This window comes from Ambystoma mexicanum, chromosome 9 (genome assembly GCF_040938575.1).
Source record: "Ambystoma mexicanum isolate Mex_15411 chromosome 9, UKY_AmexF1_1, whole genome shotgun sequence".
Taxonomy (NCBI): domain Eukaryota; kingdom Metazoa; phylum Chordata; class Amphibia; order Caudata; family Ambystomatidae; genus Ambystoma; species Ambystoma mexicanum.
The window spans coordinates 881,828,641-881,848,987 of NC_090931.1; the positions used below are offsets into that span (position 1 = coordinate 881,828,641).

At 42.6% G+C, this 20,347-nt stretch overlaps 1 protein-coding gene across 4 annotated transcripts in view; it reads right to left on the reverse strand.

The window, feature by feature from the left end:
* Positions 1 to 20,347, reverse strand: part of AGAP1 (ArfGAP with GTPase domain, ankyrin repeat and PH domain 1) — a 1,778,872-nt gene that overhangs the window by 1,005,399 nt on the left and 753,126 nt on the right. For all 4 annotated transcript variants that reach the window (XM_069615994.1, XM_069615993.1, XM_069615991.1 and 1 more), the window contains exon 3: positions 2,610 to 2,697. In XM_069615994.1, coding sequence (XP_069472095.1) covers positions 2,610 to 2,697 — 88 coding nt within the window. The remainder of the gene's footprint in view (positions 1 to 2,609; positions 2,698 to 20,347) is intronic.

The window sequence follows — 20,347 nt, forward strand, 5'->3', positions numbered from 1 at the left end:
GGGTAGCAGGAGCTGCGACAGCTGCAATAAATAGGCAGAAAAAACTGGTGAGGTTGACCAGAGAATATACAAGCAAACCATGACCACCAAATTCTCACATTAAACCAACGGTGCAATCAAAAATTCTAGATGTACTCTAATGTGTGCACCTTCTAAACATGATTCTGTAAAAAAGTGCCTAACGCCAGAAAAGCATGCAATGTCGTGTTCATTACTCTATACATGCGTCTGAGCCACCAATATCCGCCCTTTACCTCTGCGTTACATTTAAACTTTGAAACTCACTGACTTGCTTGGCAGCGAAGGGCAGCACCCACCTTCCTTTGCCCTCCACTGTAAAAGGAGTTTCCGATTACAAAACTGCCAAATACATTTCGTTCTACATTTACAGAGTGTGGCAGATGATACTCTTGTGCACAATGGGTATGAGGATCCAGAAGATGGAAAACTAGAGGAAGGCATTGTTAGCACCATGGCAAAGCCTACCAGCTAAATGGAGACCAACTTCACTTTGTTGAGAGGCATGGAGGAGATTGAAGTAATTCCAAATATTGGACAGGTCACTTCCATTTGTGGGCAGTTATTAAACTTTATGGTGACTCACCACCCAAATTAGAGTAGACCACATGTACCAATGAGCGATTTGTTTGGAATGGGGAAGCAGGTTCCAACAGCCTGAATTAATCTTTGGAGAACGCAGAGGGTACTGGAGCATACAATATGTGTGTGGAGCTGAAGGAAACAATACGATAGCCCTTGCCCATTCATGTCCTACTGTATCTGAGGGACGAACATCGCTGTCACACTAGACTCATCATGAAGCATTGCTGCCATACTAGTCTCATCCTCTGTGTATTTAGCAGATTTGGAAACAGTGAGAGGCTGTGAAGAGCTATTCAAAGGCCCAGACTGTGTCTCTGTATCCAGGCAGGAGGAGCATCCTGGGCAGGGATCTATTCCAATCAGCAATGGCACCCCCCTGCTAGAATACAGAAACTAGAGGAAGTCATCTAGGCGGATCTGTATACTGCAGTGGGCCAAAAGCAGCACCAATAGGGTGGTTTCTGCATGACCCACACAATCAATACCAGAATACTGTCACTGGGCTGGATCAATGCTCGTTTTATCACTTATTGATAAAAACAATAACAGACCAATCGCTGTATGAATATGCTAAGCAATAATGGAATAGGGAATATATGGTTATTGATCAATAACAGTTTACTGATCATAGAATGGACGGAGTCATCAAAACATTGATCACCATACACGGACAGTGATCAATAATGCGTTTGATTACTATGTGGGGGAGCATGGCAATGTTGCTGAATGAGAAAAATTACTATTTATCAATGAATGCATTTGGAAAGAGTGAAAGAAAAAAAACTCATCTACGACTTTCTTAAAACAATGGTAGACAAACTGTTCCATCAGCATTGCTGTTAACAGCTGCTCTTTGTATATGCAAAAGTAGCAATAATCTACTCAATGTTGCAAAGGACTGAATTTGCACAATTTTATAGAACGTGATCAATTATCCATTACTAACAACAAATCAGTAACAATTGGAACAGCAACAGATTATTTTCTTAAAAGGAGTGAATTGTCTGTTTTGTAAAGGAATTAACATTTGTTTTCTGAACAGAACTCGGATCCCCTGTAGTACAGTGCTGGCATGGCAGCAGCAAGGTCCGATATTATATTATTGGATATTTATAACGCACTTATTACCCAGAGGTTTCCAAGCGCGGACCCGGGAACGTACCTGTGTGGCGCCAACGTGAAAAGTACATGTTTTCATGTGAAGCCCCAGGCACGCCAACAGTGATATAATGTGAAGCAAAATCGCCTTTAACAGCGTTTGCTAGCAGCAAAACCACCCACCCACTGCCACCATAGAGTGAAGCTATGGATTGCGACAGTATCTGGCCTTTCCATCTAATGCCATTGCATCTAATGCCATTCCATAGAATGTATTCCATCTAAAAACTTTGCATCTAACGCCTTTGGGGGGGGGGGGGGGGTAAAGGGTTAATTTTTGTTTAGGTGCATTATAAAGGGTAAATAACCAGGGTTTGGGGGGATCCCCCAAAAATAAAAATGCATTAGATGCAAAGTTTTTAGATGGAATGCCATTAGATGGAAAGACCATAAACTACTGAGACAGGGCTGGTGATGTTATGGGGGTATTGCACTTAAGCTATGATGGGCCAGCGAGAGGCCATACTTCAATGAATGGTAAACGTAATGGGCGCACTGCTCAGAAGGAAGCAGACGCTGTGAGAAAGACTCACTAGAATCACTATGTGAATTCATCAGATTAAATCAGGGAGTGGGACTTGCCACGCCCTCTCATGAGGCTTTTCAAAATAAACTACCCTGAGCACCATGGGGCACACGCTTATCTAACTCCAGCGCTCGGCCAGCATCATTCTGCACTTCTACTGTCCAAACGTTAGTGAAAAGTAATTTCTGGTCCAGCAAACACTGCGGAAGCAGAAAATACAATAAGTCGTTGTTTCGCCTGCAACACGCACACCCTCCCTCAGGCTAAGACCAATCACTATTGTGGGCAAATTAAGCAGCATTAGAGCACAGATCCGACCTACCTTCTGGCGATTCATCCTGGACGTATGTGCCTGTCAGATACCGGTGTACGAGTGCGGATTTGCCACTGGCTAAATTGCCAACAATGCCCTGCAAAAAATAAACGAAAAAGCAATAAGAAACGCTACCCAGAACTGAAGAGCAGGGTTACGAAGTACACACGTGTGCTTTTTTTAATCCCCAGTAGCACGCATCTCCCTCTGTGCCCAGAAGGCGCAAAGTGGAATATTAATAACAGCAGATGATTACTGTGCACACTTTCCTACACAATTGTCTGCAAGTAGTAGAAGCCCTACTGAACACAACTACTTACGCATTATTCCATAAGAGTGCTCTCCAGGGTAGACCACCCTTGCTGTAGAATTTTATCATTCAGTTTCCTGTATGTCTCAGAGCCTACCGCAGTACAAGAGAATGAATAGTATTAGCTCGATAACCTACTTTTTACTAGTACCACGGAGGCGCCAGCCAATCAGGTGGCCAGGAACGCAGATTTTACTCTATGGGCAAGGCTATGTGCCAAGCAGGGCCCCACCGCATCCTCTGCCCCCAGCTGTTGTCTCCACCACCATGGACACACCTTTTATATGTGCAAACCAGCCATATTTATAGTTTTTAGGAATGTGATGTGCATGTGACATCCCTTCTAAAATTCTTTCCTTGGTTTTCTTTATAAAGTCTGATCGGACCTATGTTACGCGCTCGGTCACCATCGGGTCTGGTTTGCGCAATATATAAAACCATAAAATAAATCAAATTAATAGCTATATGTACCTCAGTAGGAGGGGGGGCTTTACTGGTCATTACAGCCACCCAGCTCAGTACATATTGCTTATTTATTTCAGAGTATTTACAAAGCAGGCAACGACCCACATGACAGGGGAGCAAATTACAGATGTTGAGTAAAAGAGGCCAAGAAGTGACAAAGGTAAAAGGGGTGGGGTTATGGACGGAGATGCATGGGTGTGTGTGTGGGAGCATGGGGGTTGCCAGAAAGTAGGAAGCCAGTTCAGGGGGAAGATGATTACATCACTGTTTTGAGCTTGGAAGCAGTACCCTTTAGAACCCTGCTGAATGAGAGTTGGTGGGGAGCAGACCATGTTACTTAAGAAGAGCTTCAAAATGTTTGTGGCGGCGGTGAAGTCAAGCTTGGTTTACTAGAATTATAGAGTATGCACATTCCAGTGGTGACTGATGAGCTTTTTCACTGGAGCGCTGTAAATATTTCTTACCTGAAAGACTAGTAGCCACTCTCATTAGGCTATACAATTTTAGTATAGTTAATACTTAAGAAGGTTTAGCCTAGCATTGTGTTATGGTGGCTGTTTATGAATCGTGATTCGTTTGTATTGTGTTTTTATGTAAATATTGTCTATATACTGAAATTGTAAGTGTTTTATATTAATTGATGTATGTTGTACTGTTTTTATGAGGCACTAAATTTAGTGTGTTTTTTTAAACTTACTGGCATTTTTTAAACTGGTAGTACTTTTTTATATTAAGATTAATAAATTGATGATCAACTTTTGAGCAAACATTTTAGAGTAAACTGAATTCTGCTCCTCCCTCTACTCCTTATTTTGTGGTTGCCCTTAGTCATTGAACGCACCAGATCGTTGTATTTAGACATTTCACCTGAGTGACCAGCCATATTGTGCGAGTCCAAACAAACCAAGATGGGTTTGCAAGGGGTTCTCCCAACTGACAAGCGTTTTCAAATAGGTTGAAAAGGACCATTTTTATTTTCTTATTGTTTTATTTTATTTCATTTAATTTAGTTTATACAAACTTTTTGAAACATTTTCCCTTCTATACATATTTACAAAAGGCAGAGATTTCGCAAACAGCCCTACTGGCCCAAGTTAGCACAGTTTGTTCCATTCATCACATAGAAAGGTGTGGAGAACAGACTAAAAAGAAAGGCTATTCACGGTGGAGCAAAGTCCAATCCACGTTGGTCACAGCTACTGTACGCTCATCAGTTGATGTTTCAGTTAGTCCCTCAGGTTGCTGTTTCGACATCTCTGCCCCTTTGTAGTTTCCGATTCCTGAGGTAATATCTCTCAATTTTCCATTGATAACAAGATTTCCAATTTTTGTAGGAAATTTGTCAGGCCAAAAACGACTTTCTGTAGTGGATTTGCAAATTTCAACCAAAGCTCTTCTCCTGATAGTGTTGCGTATTGGTTAATTACTTTGCTCAGATGCACAGTTCTCAGATCTGTTAGTCCAGGGCAATATAACGTGAGATGTTTTAATGTTTCAGGGTGGTCATTACAGAATCGACAGCTCTCCGTCACATCAAGCTTCCGATATCTCAGGGCTAGACTTGATCTTAGCATCCTTCTGTGTCTGGCATTTGCTGTTTTTACCACATATTGCAGCTGGTTTTTTTTATCCTTTGCTTCAGTAGCCGCATCTCTCATCAGTGTATGGCGATTTCTGTCGTCCACTGTTGCACACCAATCTCATACCCATAACTTTTTTTTCACATAGTTTGGGTAAGTTTTCAATGTTTCCGAGTTAGTGCTTATTTCAGCAAGATGGCTTTGGCATGCATCAATACATTTTTTCAATACAGATTCCTGGTTTCCTTCCATTGCGTCTCGTAATATTACAAATTGAGGTGTACATTCTTCAATTATTTTCCTGTAGATCGACAGCGTGTTCCACAAGACTCGTGCATTTATGGATATTAGATTTAGTTCATACCGTAGACATGCGCATGGAATGCCTCTTTGTAGTTGAAGGACACGCCTCCAATATTGATTTTCTAGTTGTCCCCATAGATTTGAGGCAACTCCTAAAGCGCATTCTGCTCCATAAATCAATATTGGGACTGCTTTTTGATTGTAGTGGGCTAAAACAGGTAGCAAGGAAAACTTCCCATATCTTTTGTTTATTATCAATCCTTGACATGCTAGTTTGCATTTTTGCTTTGCATTTTCGGCCCACGGGGCGTCATTTATGTTGCTGTTGATCCACATTCCCAGGTATTTGACCTTTTTGACGCAATTCAATTTTTTGTTGTTCAGTTTCCAGGTCAAATTGTTTCTTTTGACTTGTTTGTTTTTCGTGTAAGATCTTGTAGAATTATGACTTCCGATTTTGCAGGATTAATTTTCAATTTATTTTTCTCCACATATTTTTCCAGACTCTTTAGCTTTCTTGCGAGTCCAATAGGTGTTAAATCGAGCAGTACAATATCATCTGCATATAGCAACCAGTTTACACTCGTTCCATTAATTCTCGGTGGATTGGAGTTTACTGCTTTGATGGATTCTCCGATATCGGACAGGTACAGGCCGAATAAAGTCGCTGCCAACGGGCAACCCTGTTTTACTCCTTGGTTTGGACCATTTTACAGCACAAGCTTCCCAGGCTTCAGCTGGTGACTCGGGTGGCCTCACAAAACCTTAACTCACACTGAGAGGGTCAGTCTGGACGAGGACCTATCATGCCACAAAAAACATCTGACTTAAGAGGAGGGAGCATGAGAAAAGGAGATTTACAGATTTCCACACTGAAACCAAACAGGGTGCTGACACAATTTAGTAATGTAGCTTCTAATGCCTCTAGACCATGGCTCTCCAATTTAGAACAGCAAAATGAAACTGTTTTGTTTGCTCCAAGGTGCTCACTACTCCTGCCGTGTGCCGCAACAGACTCAATGGTGATTCACCTGTTCTGGCACAAAGTCACCAAGGATGCATATCACCAACATGGCAAAGTTGCCAGTCCGAAAATTAACGGACGAGATCAGACAGCCTGCACAGCACGGCTGCTGCTCAATGCCAACCAATCCCACGGAGCTAGCATGGATCAACGAGCACACAGTACGGGCAGCTCAGAGAAACCGATCCTCCAGTCTCTGTGTGTCCAGTCCCTCACTTCCTGCCATTTCTTCGGTTGGCTCCAGTGTACTAGCTTCCTATCTTTTTCTAAGGTGAAGTCCCACGAGTCTGCAAAGAATCCATTAGGTGTTTACATAGAATTCCCTCAATCTGATACTTCGTACTACTCAGAACTAGCTGTCATTTAGGCGGTTGTTGAAGTCTTAACTGCCTTGGTTCTTCCTTTTCTGGTTGTTGTCCTCACCCGTTTTGCTCTTAGCGCCAAGATGCCCCTGGCCGAATGTTGTGCTCTATAAGTTCTTTTTAACATAAGGTAACTTTCACAAACAAGGGACCGTTTGTGGTTTCAATAGTCTGCAGTGGATATACAGGAGTCACAGAGTGTGGATCCTTTCTCTCAGATGATCACTATGTGCCTTATATAGTAATGAATTGGAAGCATTGTCGATTGTGGGGGGTGGATAGACCACAAGTCAACACATCCCAGAGAAGACAGCATGAACTTGTTATCCGAGCGCCAAGTAAATTACTCAAAGTACAAATTCCTTATACAAATAGGTTAATCGAAGAACATGATTGTAAGTAGCATTATTTTCTCCCCATCTTGGAAGGAAGACTACAAATACCAGAAATCAATTCAGCACAAGGCAAAAAAAAGGCCTGTGGTTTTTGTACATGTACTTTCTAGACTTAGACCGACAACAAAACAGTTTGTTAAAAAGCAACAATTTTCCATTGCATGACAAAGGCATGCTTCATATGATGTGAGATAAATGTGGCATTCTACATAAAACCCTTTTTGGTGTGTCAAATAAACTCATTAGAAAATAAGCGAGTTGATAATTATTGTGAAATATTGTAAGTGTCTTGAAAAAAAGACATTTGGGCAGTTACTTGGTGGTGTGTATGTGCTTTAAACACGAAAAAATACCCACATTCCATTTCTTACCACCAAACCTGAAGGCCTTGTGGAAATCAGTGGTTACTGGAATGAGACATCTCTTATACAACTATACGGATGACACATATCATCCTCAAAATCCTTAAATCTACCACTGACCGCAGCCATAACCTCGCAGCATGTCTCCCAGCCCTAACCTCGCAGCATGTCTCTCCCAGCCCTAACCTCGCAGCATGTCTTTCCGACATAGACCACTGGATGACTAATAATTTCATTCAGAATTCAGGTTAAACGAGATCATGGTATTCAGGAAATCTGCTCTTTTCCCACACCAGACTCACTGGCCATCCTCACTCTCCTCCACCCCTCCCCCCTCCCCCACTGTCGGAGACTTCAACCACTATAAAGAACCTTGCCTGCACATTGGACTCAGACCTAACTCTGTCTCATCACTTCAACAATATTTCCAAAGCCTGTCACTTCCACCTTAGGCTCTTGAAGCGTACCTTCCCTACCTTACCTACCCCCAACAGACTGGCTGCAATTATGTCAATTGTCATATCCTGACTTGACTATGCAAACATCATAAATCTGGGTGCATCAGCCTACCAGGTAAACTCCAAAGAGTACAATACCTGGCTGCCAAAATGCTTCTCGCACTGGGAAGAAGGGACCACATCTCATCGGCTCTCTGCACACTGCACTGGCTCCCAATTGGATGCAGGGGCACTTACAAATTCCTATATATTACCCACTGAGTGGTGCACAAAGCAGGCCCGCAATTCCTACAAGATAAGATTACGACTTACCACCGGACCCCTTTGGCCAAGCACTGTCCTCCTCCTAGTTGTTCCAACCTCCAATTCAGCAAGGCTAGGAGGATCAGCCTAATCAACCCTGGCACCAATTATGGGGAACTCACTACCTCCCGTATTAGACAGCAAAAACTACATGGCTTTCCGGAAGGCATTCAAAACTTGGCTCTTTGCATAAAATGCACAAGGAAACGTAGGGAACCTCCCAGGCTTCCACGATGACCGAGACCTGGTCTGGTATCCCACTGATCGCTGACACCATCATATTCCACCCCCTAGAACCTTTGCCCAGTCTTGGAACCCAAATCTTAGTGAGATCATGATAAAGGTTCTATGCCTGACAGAATGTATTTTTCACCTCATCTTCAAACATGTATGTATGCTCTGAGGCCTATAGCAACCTATCCCAATTAAATAGGGCCGATCGGGTTAGATTCCCAAACCAAGAACCAGTAATACTCATGAGCCTGATCAAGGCTATGCCATTGTGCACTACGCAATCAGCAAAAGAAGGCACCTACCTGCTAACTCTACGTACCTGATAAAGTAAGAGCAGAACTAGATACCGGGGACGTCGAGCAGTTAACCTACCAGGCACACCAACCATCGTATGAATACAGCACAACCACCCACCAGCAACCTATCTAGCAGGACTAGCCCAAGCACTAATGGCACTTACGAACTTGATCACTTCCCCATCAAAGATACACTACGCTATCATAGCAGGAAATGGCCTCCCTTGCTAATCCTACATGCCTAGGAATCCTTATGGAGAATTATAAAGCAAGGAACGTGCTAGCACTTCTTCTTAGCTAACCCCAACTTTTAGATAATGTCCTAGGTGGAAATACCCACCAGGGGTTCTATCTTGCAATTTGCAGATCATGGACGCCGCCAGCACATATGCAATAACAAGCTGAGTATCAGGGACAGGTCTGCTGGTCACCACCCATAGTCTTCACCAAAACAATTGGACCCATCAAGAAACAAGGAGCTACCATGCCCCATACAGGCACTGGAAGCTTAACAGGAACAAGGCTCCCCTGGAATACACACAGACGAACAACTATGCTAACTCTTCCCTCTGCACCAACAAACAATAGAACGCAGCTACACCCCTCGATTAAGTCGGCCTATCTGCACACTGACTGACACCTCCACGTTCGCCTCAACAGTCTTTAGAACGCAACTACACCCCTAGAATTTAGGCCTAGCTGCACACATAATGTCACCCTCAAGAAATCCAATCTCACCAGAATGCAGCTGGTATAGTCAATTGGCGTTGCTGCACACATTCTACTGACCCTACACCACCACTGCATCACACCTAGCTCTAGTATGCAGCTACACACCACCAATTGCACTCTGACTGAACACCTAACAAGTGCACGTGCTTGGGCACGTCGTTCCACACAACTCTCTACTGACCTTGTCTGTGGTCCCCGTGGGCGTTCAACCCATAATGCTTTGGAATCATAACAATGTTAAAAGGCACTATACAAATGCAAACTAACATAATGTAACATAAATAGCATCCCATTCAAATTCTCCCCTGAACAAAGATAGTGTACTGTCTGCTGGAGAAGTGGGAAGGAGAGGATTCATCTTTCTACTTCGCAGGGAGTTGGGATGCGACTGCCATACAGGAAAAAGAGCCCCATTCGTGGAAGCAGAGCAGCCCCTCTATAAAACAGAAAAAGCTACTCACCATAGTGAGTGACTCACACCTGGTGCACAGTCTCATTTCTGCCACACTTATAAGACATTTTGTTCTTCAGGATGCGACCAGAGCACTTTTTGTAACACCTTGTGTGGAAGGAGAGGGTCTTGGACACCCCCCCCCTCCCTGCCATTCTTACACTTCTCGGGTAAGCCCAGTTGCGGCTGCTTTGGGTTCAGGGCCCCGGCCCCAGAGCACCCGCATGGGAATGCCCTCGAACTGTAACCCCCCCTTAAGACAGCATACACCCAGAGTTGAACAAGACTCCATTTTGTGGATTACCAACTACATTTTATTTCGTATTGGCAGGCCAGCTGTGAATTTAGAACACAGGCCTGCAACTCTCCCAGTTAGGCACACACAACAAGCAAGCTACTCCCTCCACCTCCTCCCCTGTGCCATCTCTGCAGTTGTTCGGTTCTCATGAGACACTAGCCGCGAGAATGCAACAAACTTTACACTGTATCTTCTGTCTTCTGTCTTACTTCATTGATCCTGACACGGTCCAGCACAGGGGCCAGCAACAGAAGTCGTTCATCTCTATAAACCTGCCCCACACCCCACAGACCCTGGCCATAAAGAATACCATCCCCATATTCCCTAACACACGATCAAACAGCTAGAAGCAACCCTCAAGTATGTTTAATTGATCGCACCCCAATAGAAGAAAATCAAGTGTCTTCCTGAATGTGATTAGAACAAGCTGCTCATTTTTTGTAGAATAATGTAAGACTTGTAGTAGAACAATAAGTATATTAGTATACTATATGATATATGTGTGATCAAAGTAGTCGACCAAGTAGTCATTGGGGACCATTGTACCCTTATAAATTCGCTCTCATTTACTGTGGGATGGAGTGGAATTTGATGAGTCAACAAAGTTACCACATTAATGGAATCTGGTGGCGATACCTCAGAAATATCTTCTGCCACTTGTGACACTGAGGCTGAAGGAGGTTTTCGCTTTCTGTGCTCCTTAGCCACCATCTTGAAGGAGGACTGTTGCCCCTGTATCTGCGTTACCACGCCAGAAGTTTTAGAAAGTGCTGCACAGGTCTTAATGTTTGTAAAAACCATAATTTGAGGCAACGTAGAGATGTAGGGGGCCATGATCAATGCAGAGCTCTTCTTTTTATGAGACCTTTGTAGGCCATCAGGGTTGCCTTGGTAACTGAGCCTCTGGAAGGTCAAAGACCCTTGGGACCTTTGGGCCCAGTAGACCTACAACGCTGAGGGTCTGGAAAACCCAGTAATAGACCCCAAAGGGGCTTTGGTGCTTTCACCAGTAGAAGCCTGGATGGCCTCAGCGACTTCTCTGATCACAGTCCTCAAAATGATCTCAGTGTTTGCACCGGTAGAAGCCAGGACAGCCTTGGAGCGGACTCTGTAGAAGCTGGGACGTCCTTGGAGTGGACTCAGTAGAGCAGTGGCTCACTGCAACAGGACTTGCATCCCTCCTGCATGTGCACGGTGCCCGACTTACCTGCTTTGATGTAGAATTCGGAGAGAAAGAGCAAAGCAGGAGGAACAGGCCACCCACCGATGGGTCAGGCCTAAACACTCCAAGCAACGCAAATGAGTGTCTAGCACTGCAAAATGCCTGCTGCAAGAAGCACTGGTGGAAAACCTGGTATCGTCCATCATGAAACATTGACAGGTGTTGCTGGAAGACAAATAGTAAATGGAACAAATCTCAAGTGAAAAAGTGGCACATTAGACATATAAAATAAAACACTCTTAAGAAAGGTGAAATTGTTGTCTGTCTTGCTTCATGATGCCTTCGCACTTTGCAGGGGTGATTATATTGAATTTCTCTTGGGGAACATGTAGTTTGAAATCCAACAGGTCTAATATTTGTCGCAGTGCAGCCTCGTTGGGTTTGAGCACCGACAATAGAACAGAATAAAATCCCCTGCCTTTCACTGTCAGTGAGGTTTTCTCTGTTGCCCTCATAAAGAGAAGTTTCTCTACTTCGTTAAGTAGGGCTAGGAAACAGTTCTGGAAACAGGTGGATGGGAAGGACGAGGAAGGGGAAAGCCACTGAAAGGACCCATGCATCTGAGGTGATGGCCCTCCATGTGTCCAGGTGGTTGGAAATGCACCCCATCCCCATGGCATTCTATGGGACGGGGCCTGACCAGCACTTTGTAGTTCTGTTATCGGGTGTACAGGTGCGTTATAAATTATTTATCATATCAGTAGAGGAGAGGTAGCGGGTGCTACTGCTGGGTAAGAAGGATGGGAGAAAAACTCTTGTCTAACAATTATTTGCATCACTGCACACTCAGTTACACCAGTCTGGTTTTGTAGTTCTGCCATTTTCTAAATATTGCAAAGAACCTCTAATGAAAATCACCCCTCTGCTGGAAGCCTGGGTTGTTAGTTGTTGGCTTTGTAAAGACTGATAAGGATTTAGCTATTGGCTTATTCGGGAGCTCATCGTCTGTTGAAATAATAACAAAAGTTACTTCCCGTAGTGGCTAGTGCAGCGCTAGTCCATAGCCACCATGGATGCCTGGATTTACACTCCAGCCACTAAACCTATGACGCATGTATCACGTCTCTTGCCAGGAAGACTCCAGCAATCCTACTGGATGAAACTGCATGGTCCGTGTTAGGGAAAGGACTCCCTTCTAAAATGGCGGATTCCTTATCCAGACAGCACCATAGAATGTACTGACCCAGAAGCAGCTCCAGGACTCCATTTCAAGGAAAGCGTGTCCTAACACGCTTGTCTTTCAATGCAAATAATGCTTGTAAAACCACATAAGATTACAGCGACCTTCTTCCAGCTATACTCTGACGACGACCGGCACAATCACACCCTGTTATCCCACTTTCCAACTTGCCGTGAGTCCCGGAAGACGACCAGCATTTCTTCATCCTAAAAACTGTTTTCTTTCACGCCACCGCAGGTCCCCAAAGGACGACCAGCATGTTAGCGGTGCATGTGGCACGGTTGTGAAACTCCAAGAGCCATCACCAAAGAACTACCATACTGCGAGGAGCTGCTGCGACAATAGGTATTTAGCAATTCGCTTCCAGTTTTTTTAATTCATCTTTTTTTTGTATGAACCACACACTTGGCATTCCTTGCTAAGGGCTTTTGATAAAGGTCCCCAACCACTACATCGTGGTTAACAGCATTAAGGGGTCCATGTAAAACTTAATTTCACACCATCGTGGACCAGAGTGCCTCAAATCCTAGTCCTGATCGATTCACCCTTGAGTCGGCTTTTCACTGTACTGCAGTTTCAGTATTGTGCAGTCTCCCATACACCGTGGATTGACTATCTCAAACAGGTAAACCTAACCTATCTTTAAGGGGGCCATTCTCAGAACTAGGGGAAACAACTTAAATGGTTTTCTTATTTCTGACCTGCTCGCCCAGTCTCCCGACACTTAAGATCCCAGTAAACACCTAGGTAGGAGAGAGAGGGGGTGCCGATACAAATAAAGATCTGAAGGTCCTCCCTTTTTTGCCCTGGTGTATGTCCTCCAGGGTTTCCGACGACCAGCACTGTATCAAGAATTTGACAGATTGAAAGACCTTATAACCTTCCCGAACCATGTAGGTCATGTTAAAATAATTAGTAGAATCCATGCATAAACTCCAAGCAGAGGTGAACACCTCCAGACAAGAACATGTTTTACTTTTACACAACCTCACAGCCTTGCCAAACAAGGTTGATACCATGGTCAGTAAATGCCATGCTTCTAACCCTTGGGGTGCATCTGGAGGAACCTCTCCGGGCAGTGGGTCCAAGACCGCCAGTACCTCACTGTTTGTATTACGTCCACCCACCACATCACCTCCAGGAACAGGTCCAAACATTCCAACCTCACCTCTGCCACCTACATATTGGAGGGGGGCGGTGGGTTTAAAGAATTTAAGGCCTTTATCACTAAGTGGAAAATACACTTCCTCAAATCGACCTGGCTTGTATGCTTTAGACCAGGCTACGGTTTCCTTCATCCACCTTGATCTGGACAAAACTGCCCCATCTTGGACAACTCCATACTAAACTAGAATTAACCTATTCTAGGAAAATATGACTTCTATGAGGCTTTCCAGGCTATGTTCAGTCAGCAATACGCTACCCAATCACTCCGAAACAAATTCATTGATTTGTCAAGGAAGCAAAGAATGTATTTCTTATATTGCTCAGTTCCGGAATCTGGCCTCCCATACCACGTGGCCAGATGATGTACAGTTAACTATTTCAGAGAGGGCTAAGAGACAATCTAAAGGATGCACTTGGTCAAATCGTGACTTCACCACTTAACCTACAAGGATGCATACACTTGGTCGTGAGATTAGACCAGTGTTGGCAAGACCGAAAGGGGGAACGTGAACGTATGGAGTGGCGAAAATCATACCTATCAAATGGAGTGAGAAACTCACATGCCTGAGACGGATCATGAACCAATGCAGCTGGGAAGTGCCAGGGGACCTGTGACACCAGAAGAAAGGGAACAAAGAAAAAAAGCAAATCTTTGTTTCTATTGTGGAGGCCAAGGACGTTCCGTACGATCTTGTCCAAAACGGCCTCTCTCAAGATCGGAAAACTAAAACACTTGTCGATTGTTAGGGAGAAATTGAGGAGTATTCACACAGTCTCCCCTACATCTCCGCCTCTGGTGACATTGGAAAAGCTTCAGAGACATGTCTTAATCTTAGTCAACCTCCATGGAGCCTCCCAAAAACGGGTGGACATTTCAGCCATGAAAGACAGTGGCGCCACCGACAACTTTATCAATGCTTCTGTTGCCCATCACTTGAGAATACCCTTGGTTCCTAAATATCTCCTTTGACTACTCCAGTCTAGTTTCAGGACCCATCACTCACCAAACCACCATATTGCAAATGGTATGCTCCAACAGATATCAAGAGCAAATCCAGTTTGATGTCCTTGCAGTCCGCCACTTCCAGGTGATATTGGGAATCCCATGGCTCACAGTCCGAAATTCACTGATTAATTGGACGTTACGAATACTTACCATCTCAGGAGATAGCAGCCCTTGTCATGTCAGAGACATATGAAAATCGCTGAACCTGAAGTTAAAGAAATGCCTTGTGCAGCCACTGTACCTGCGCTGAAGAATACCATGATATCCCAAAGTATTCGACCCCATCGAAGCCAACAAACTCCCATCCCACAGGCCATACGATTGTCAGATTCAATTGCTGCCCAGAGCTCAAATACCTTATGGGAGGACGCATGCTCTCACCGAAAATGAAAACGTCAAACTCAAACAGTACATAGACAACCTGGGCAAAAGATTTATATGCCATTCAACTTCCGGATAGGGGGTCTCATCTTTTTTATTTTGAAAAAGGATGAAACAGAACTTAGGCCCTGTATTTACCATAGGCAATTAAATTACATCACTATCAAAAAATCAATACCTATTACCCCCGATTAAAGTCCTATTGGACCAAGCCAATCATAGCACCATATACACAAAGTTGGACTTGAAGGGAGCATTTCATCTTGTCCGGATCGCTGCAGGGGATGAATGGAAAACAGCATTCTGTAGTGTTTATGGGCACTATGAACACCTGGTGATGTCCTTCGGACTGTGTAATGCCCCTGCAGCTTTCCAATACTTCTTGAATGATGTCTTCAGGGATATCTTGGATGACTATGTCGTGATCTACCTAGAGGATATCTTAATGTTTTCATCTTCTAAAAAGGCCCACATTGATCATGTGAGAGATGTCCTGTCTAGGTTACGAAGAAAAAATAAAGGGGTAGACCTGCACTATAGTCCCTGATCCTTCAGGTATTATGCAGCACAAAACTATATATTGGATCAGTAGAACGGGTTGACTCTGGCAAAATTTAGAACATATCACATTTTATTTAGGTTACTTTATTACAAAAATATATCTTTGATTTCATAAGTACTCTTAAAAATCCAACAATTCATCGCCTCATTCATACCCTAATACACTCCCCATTCTAACATATCTATCTAAAAGACATCAAAATCTACCCTGCTCTCAATTTTTGGCAGAGCATCCACTATTTATTGTTGTTTCATAGCATATTCAACAATGACCCAGTCCATAATATCAAGTGTCATTATGTAGCTGATGAGGTATTTGACCAGATATCTTGATTGTAGAGAAAACGTCGACACGTGTTTCGGTCAGAGACCTTCTTCAGGACGTCGGGCAAGAGGACAATACTCCGCCCTATTGTAAGCTTGTATTGGCCAGGATTCAATCTAAAAACAATCAATAAAAAACCAGAATGTCAACCCTATTTCTTTTAGAAGGTGACATATTATTGTCACATTTATGTCAAAATTAAATAAAGACACACGCCTTACTCACCCCCAAGAAGCAATTCCTAGGATTGTGAAAAAGGACCACAGGGATTAATCCTCCACTGGCCTCGGTATTTATATCGAGCCTGTGGAACCAACACACACCGAAAACACTTAATACTTGAAACGTATGCCATGATAGGACTTATAACTGTACATATATCAAGATAGAAATGATATAAAAGCCACTTACATATATCTGATGGTACAGAGAGCAACTCGTGCGGAACCTACACGGTTGTGCAGGCAGGACGTACACTAATGTACTGAAATCACTAGATCCTCAATGGACCCCTCGATAACTGTAGCAAAACAAACATACACAGATCCAAGTTATCACCCGTAGATCACAAGATTTCACTTCATTCTCTAATAAAAAAGCACCATAGTGCTAACCTCCAAGTGCCGTTATCATAAACATCTTAGCCTGCTAGTAATATAAACTCAAACACCACCCGTGCACATACGACATGAATTCCATGTTATTTACAATGCGTATGCCCTAACCATACTACCGTCTTCTTAATCGTGCCGGTTATACATTTATATCTTACCTGGGTCCAATCAATCGACAGCCAAAGGCAAGGAAAACCACTACTACGGACGGCGTTCCATTCGCGCGTAACCACCAATTCTGTTAAAAGCCAAGGACATAGACAGAGGACAATTCTAATATCCTCATACGGAGACACAAACAAGGGACTACATTCAACAAACAACTATATGGCCCCTCCACAAATAAACCGGACACGAATGAATAAATGTTACGCAACCGGATATGTATCTTTTTTATAAACAATAAGGACTCAAACGTCCACTGATTCGGAAATAGAGTCACTCCATGGTTCCACACATCGAATCCCGTTCACGGCTGCACAACAATGAAAAGTCAAAACCAAACGAACTATAACACTTAAAAACGTGAAAAATACACGTAAAGAATGCTTGATATATTATGCTCCTTTCCCTTATATGGCACAGCTTGATTTTAGGAACTGGGTGCTGTGCTGAGATCATAATTTCCTGCATCTGGCAGCTCACACCTGATACATAAATATATCTATATCCAGGTCCTGCAGCGGATCTTTCTCCCATTCGTTATTTTTTTTATATTTAATAAAATATATATGGCATTGTGTAAACTGTGTATTTTAGGCATCATACAAACAATTTGAACAAATTTAGGAGTCATATATAGAAAACGAACTTGAAGCATATGATGGGGCCACAAAATCATTGCCTCTATTACTTCTTTTGATATATGCCAACATGCCCCAATCTAGTATGTTTTTTCATCTGTGCTTTCCAAAAACATTATTCAGCATCGGCTATATAGAAAGATTATCTGTGCTGCAAAGATTAAACTCAAATAATGTCTGATCATGTGGTGTCTGTCCAAAACATGCATTATTCATTGTCAGCAGTATATACATAAGTATAGATTCAGTATAAGTGTAGATTTTGATTGCGTTTGAATGCATACATCGGTTTCTGTGATAATGACCCTGGGTGCTTTACAAGGTTCCAGTGTTTGTTAATAATTCTCTTTACATCAACACTCACTGGATTAAAGGTTGTGACACACACTAAGCGTTCATTCTTCTGTCTTTCTCTAGGGGTTAGACAGATTTCTCTATTTGTATTTTCCGCTCTTTTAAGTTGGTCTTTCACCAACCTTCTCGGATACCCCCTCTTTTGTAACCTTTCTTTTAGTTGCTTCGCATGGATCTTGAATTCATCCTTTTCAGAGCAATTTCTTTTAATACGCAAGAACTGACCATAGGGTAAGTTCTGCCGTAAACACGCTGGATGGAAGCTATTAAAGTGCAGAAGGGTGTTTTTATCTGTGGGTTTTCTGAACAAGGTGGTCGTAAGGTGATTCCCAGTTTTTTTAATCACAAGATCCAGGAAACTAACCTGTAAATAACTGTATTCGATGGTAAATTTTATGTGTATATCGCATTGATTCAACCATATATGGAATTCTTTAAGGGATGCAACTGTCCCTTTCCAAATTAGAAAAACATCATCGATGCCATCAAAAAATGGCCTAGAACTTGTAGACAATCTTGTTGAGGGATTGCCCTCAACAAGATTGTCTACAAGTTCTAGGCCATTTTTTGAATAAAAGAACGAGACCTCATCTGCCCCCTACTGAGTTTATACAGGAATGTATTAGGTTGGCCATGACCGAAAATGTCTTCCTGTTCAAGAAACAACTTTACAAACAAGAGAGAGGGGTGAGTATGGGGGCCACTTTTGCTCCCGACGTCGCCAATCTGTATATGGCTGACTATGAAGAGAAGTTTATCTTGGGGCAACACAATTCACTCACTAGTCATCCTACTTTGAGTGGCTATTTAAATATATGGCATCGATACATCGATGATGTTTTTCTAATTTGGAAAGGGACAGTTGCATCCCTTAAAGAATTCCATATATGGTTGAATCAATGCGATATACACATAAAATTTACCATCGAATACAGTTATTTACAGGTTAGTTTCCTGGATCTTGTGATTAAAAAAACTGGGAATCACCTTACGACCACCTTGTTCAGAAAACCCACAGATAAAAACACCCTTCTGCACTTTAATAGCTTCCATCCAGCGAGTTTACGCAGAACTTACCCTATGGTCAGTTCTTGCGTATTAAAAGAAATTGCTCTGAAAAGGATGAATTCAAGATCCATGCGAAGCAACTAAAAGAAAGGTTACAAAAGAGGGGGTATCCGAGAAGGTTGGTGAAAGACCAACTTAAAAGAGCGGAAAATACAAATAGAGAAATCTGTCTAACCCCTAGAGAAAGACAGAAGAATGAACGCTTAGTGTGTGTCACAACCTTTAATCCAGTGAGTGTTGATGTAAAGAGAATTATTAACAAACACTGGAACCTTGTAAAGCACCCAGGGTCATTATCACAGAAACCGATGTATGCATTCAAACGCAATCAGAATCTAAGACAGAGATTAGTGCACACGTATAGAGAACTAAAGAGGGCCATCACCATTAATAGTCAGTGGGGGCTGCCTCCCATATTGGGCCACTATAAATGTGGCAAATGTGTAGCATGCCCTCTAACAGTAACTAAAAAGGAATTTCAATATGGCCAAAAAGTGTGGAAGATGAATTGCCACACTAATTGCCTGACAAAAAATGTGATTTATATCATCAGTTGTCCCTGTCAACTCCTATATGTTGGGAAGACCACACGCGAAATACGACAACGGATATCAGAACATAGGAGCTGTATTAGGAATGGAGTGGCGGATAAACCGCTTGTTGACCATTTTTTGAAAATGAAACATAAAGACACAGAAATGAGATGGTTCGTACTCCAACATATTAAGAGTAATATGAGAGGGGGGGACATCAGTACAATATTACACCGTGTAGAACAAAAATGGATTCACACTTTGAACACTGTTCAGGAAGGATTGAATGTTGCAGTAGAGTGGAACACTCTTGTTACAAACAATTAACATTTTCTCCAATTAACATTGGTTACAAGCGATTAACATTGGTTCCAACTTATGTATATACTGCTGACAATGAATAATGCATGTTTTGGACAGACACCACATGATCAGACATTATTTGAGTTTAATCTTTGCAGCACAGATAATCTTTCTATATAGCCGATGCTGAATAATGTTTTTGGAAAGCACAGATGAAAAAACATACTAGATTGGGGCATGTTGGCATATATCAAAAGAAGTAATAGAGGCAATGATTTTGTGGCCCCATCATATGCTTCAAGTTCGTTTTCTATATATGACTCCTAAATTTGTTCAAATTGTTTGTATGATGCCTAAAATACACAGTTTACAGAATGCCATATATATTTTATTAAATATAAAAAAAATAACGAATGGGAGAAAGATCCGCTGCAGGACCTGGATATAGATATATTTATGTATCAGGTGTGAGCTGCCAGATGCAGGAAATGATGATCTCAGCACAGCACCCAGTTCCTAAAATCAAGCTGTGCCATATAAGGGAAAGGAGCATAATATATCAAGCATTCATTACGTGTATTTTTCACGTTTTTAAGTGTTATAGTTCGTTTGGTTTTGACTTTTCATTGTTGTGCAGCCGTGAACGGGATTCTATGT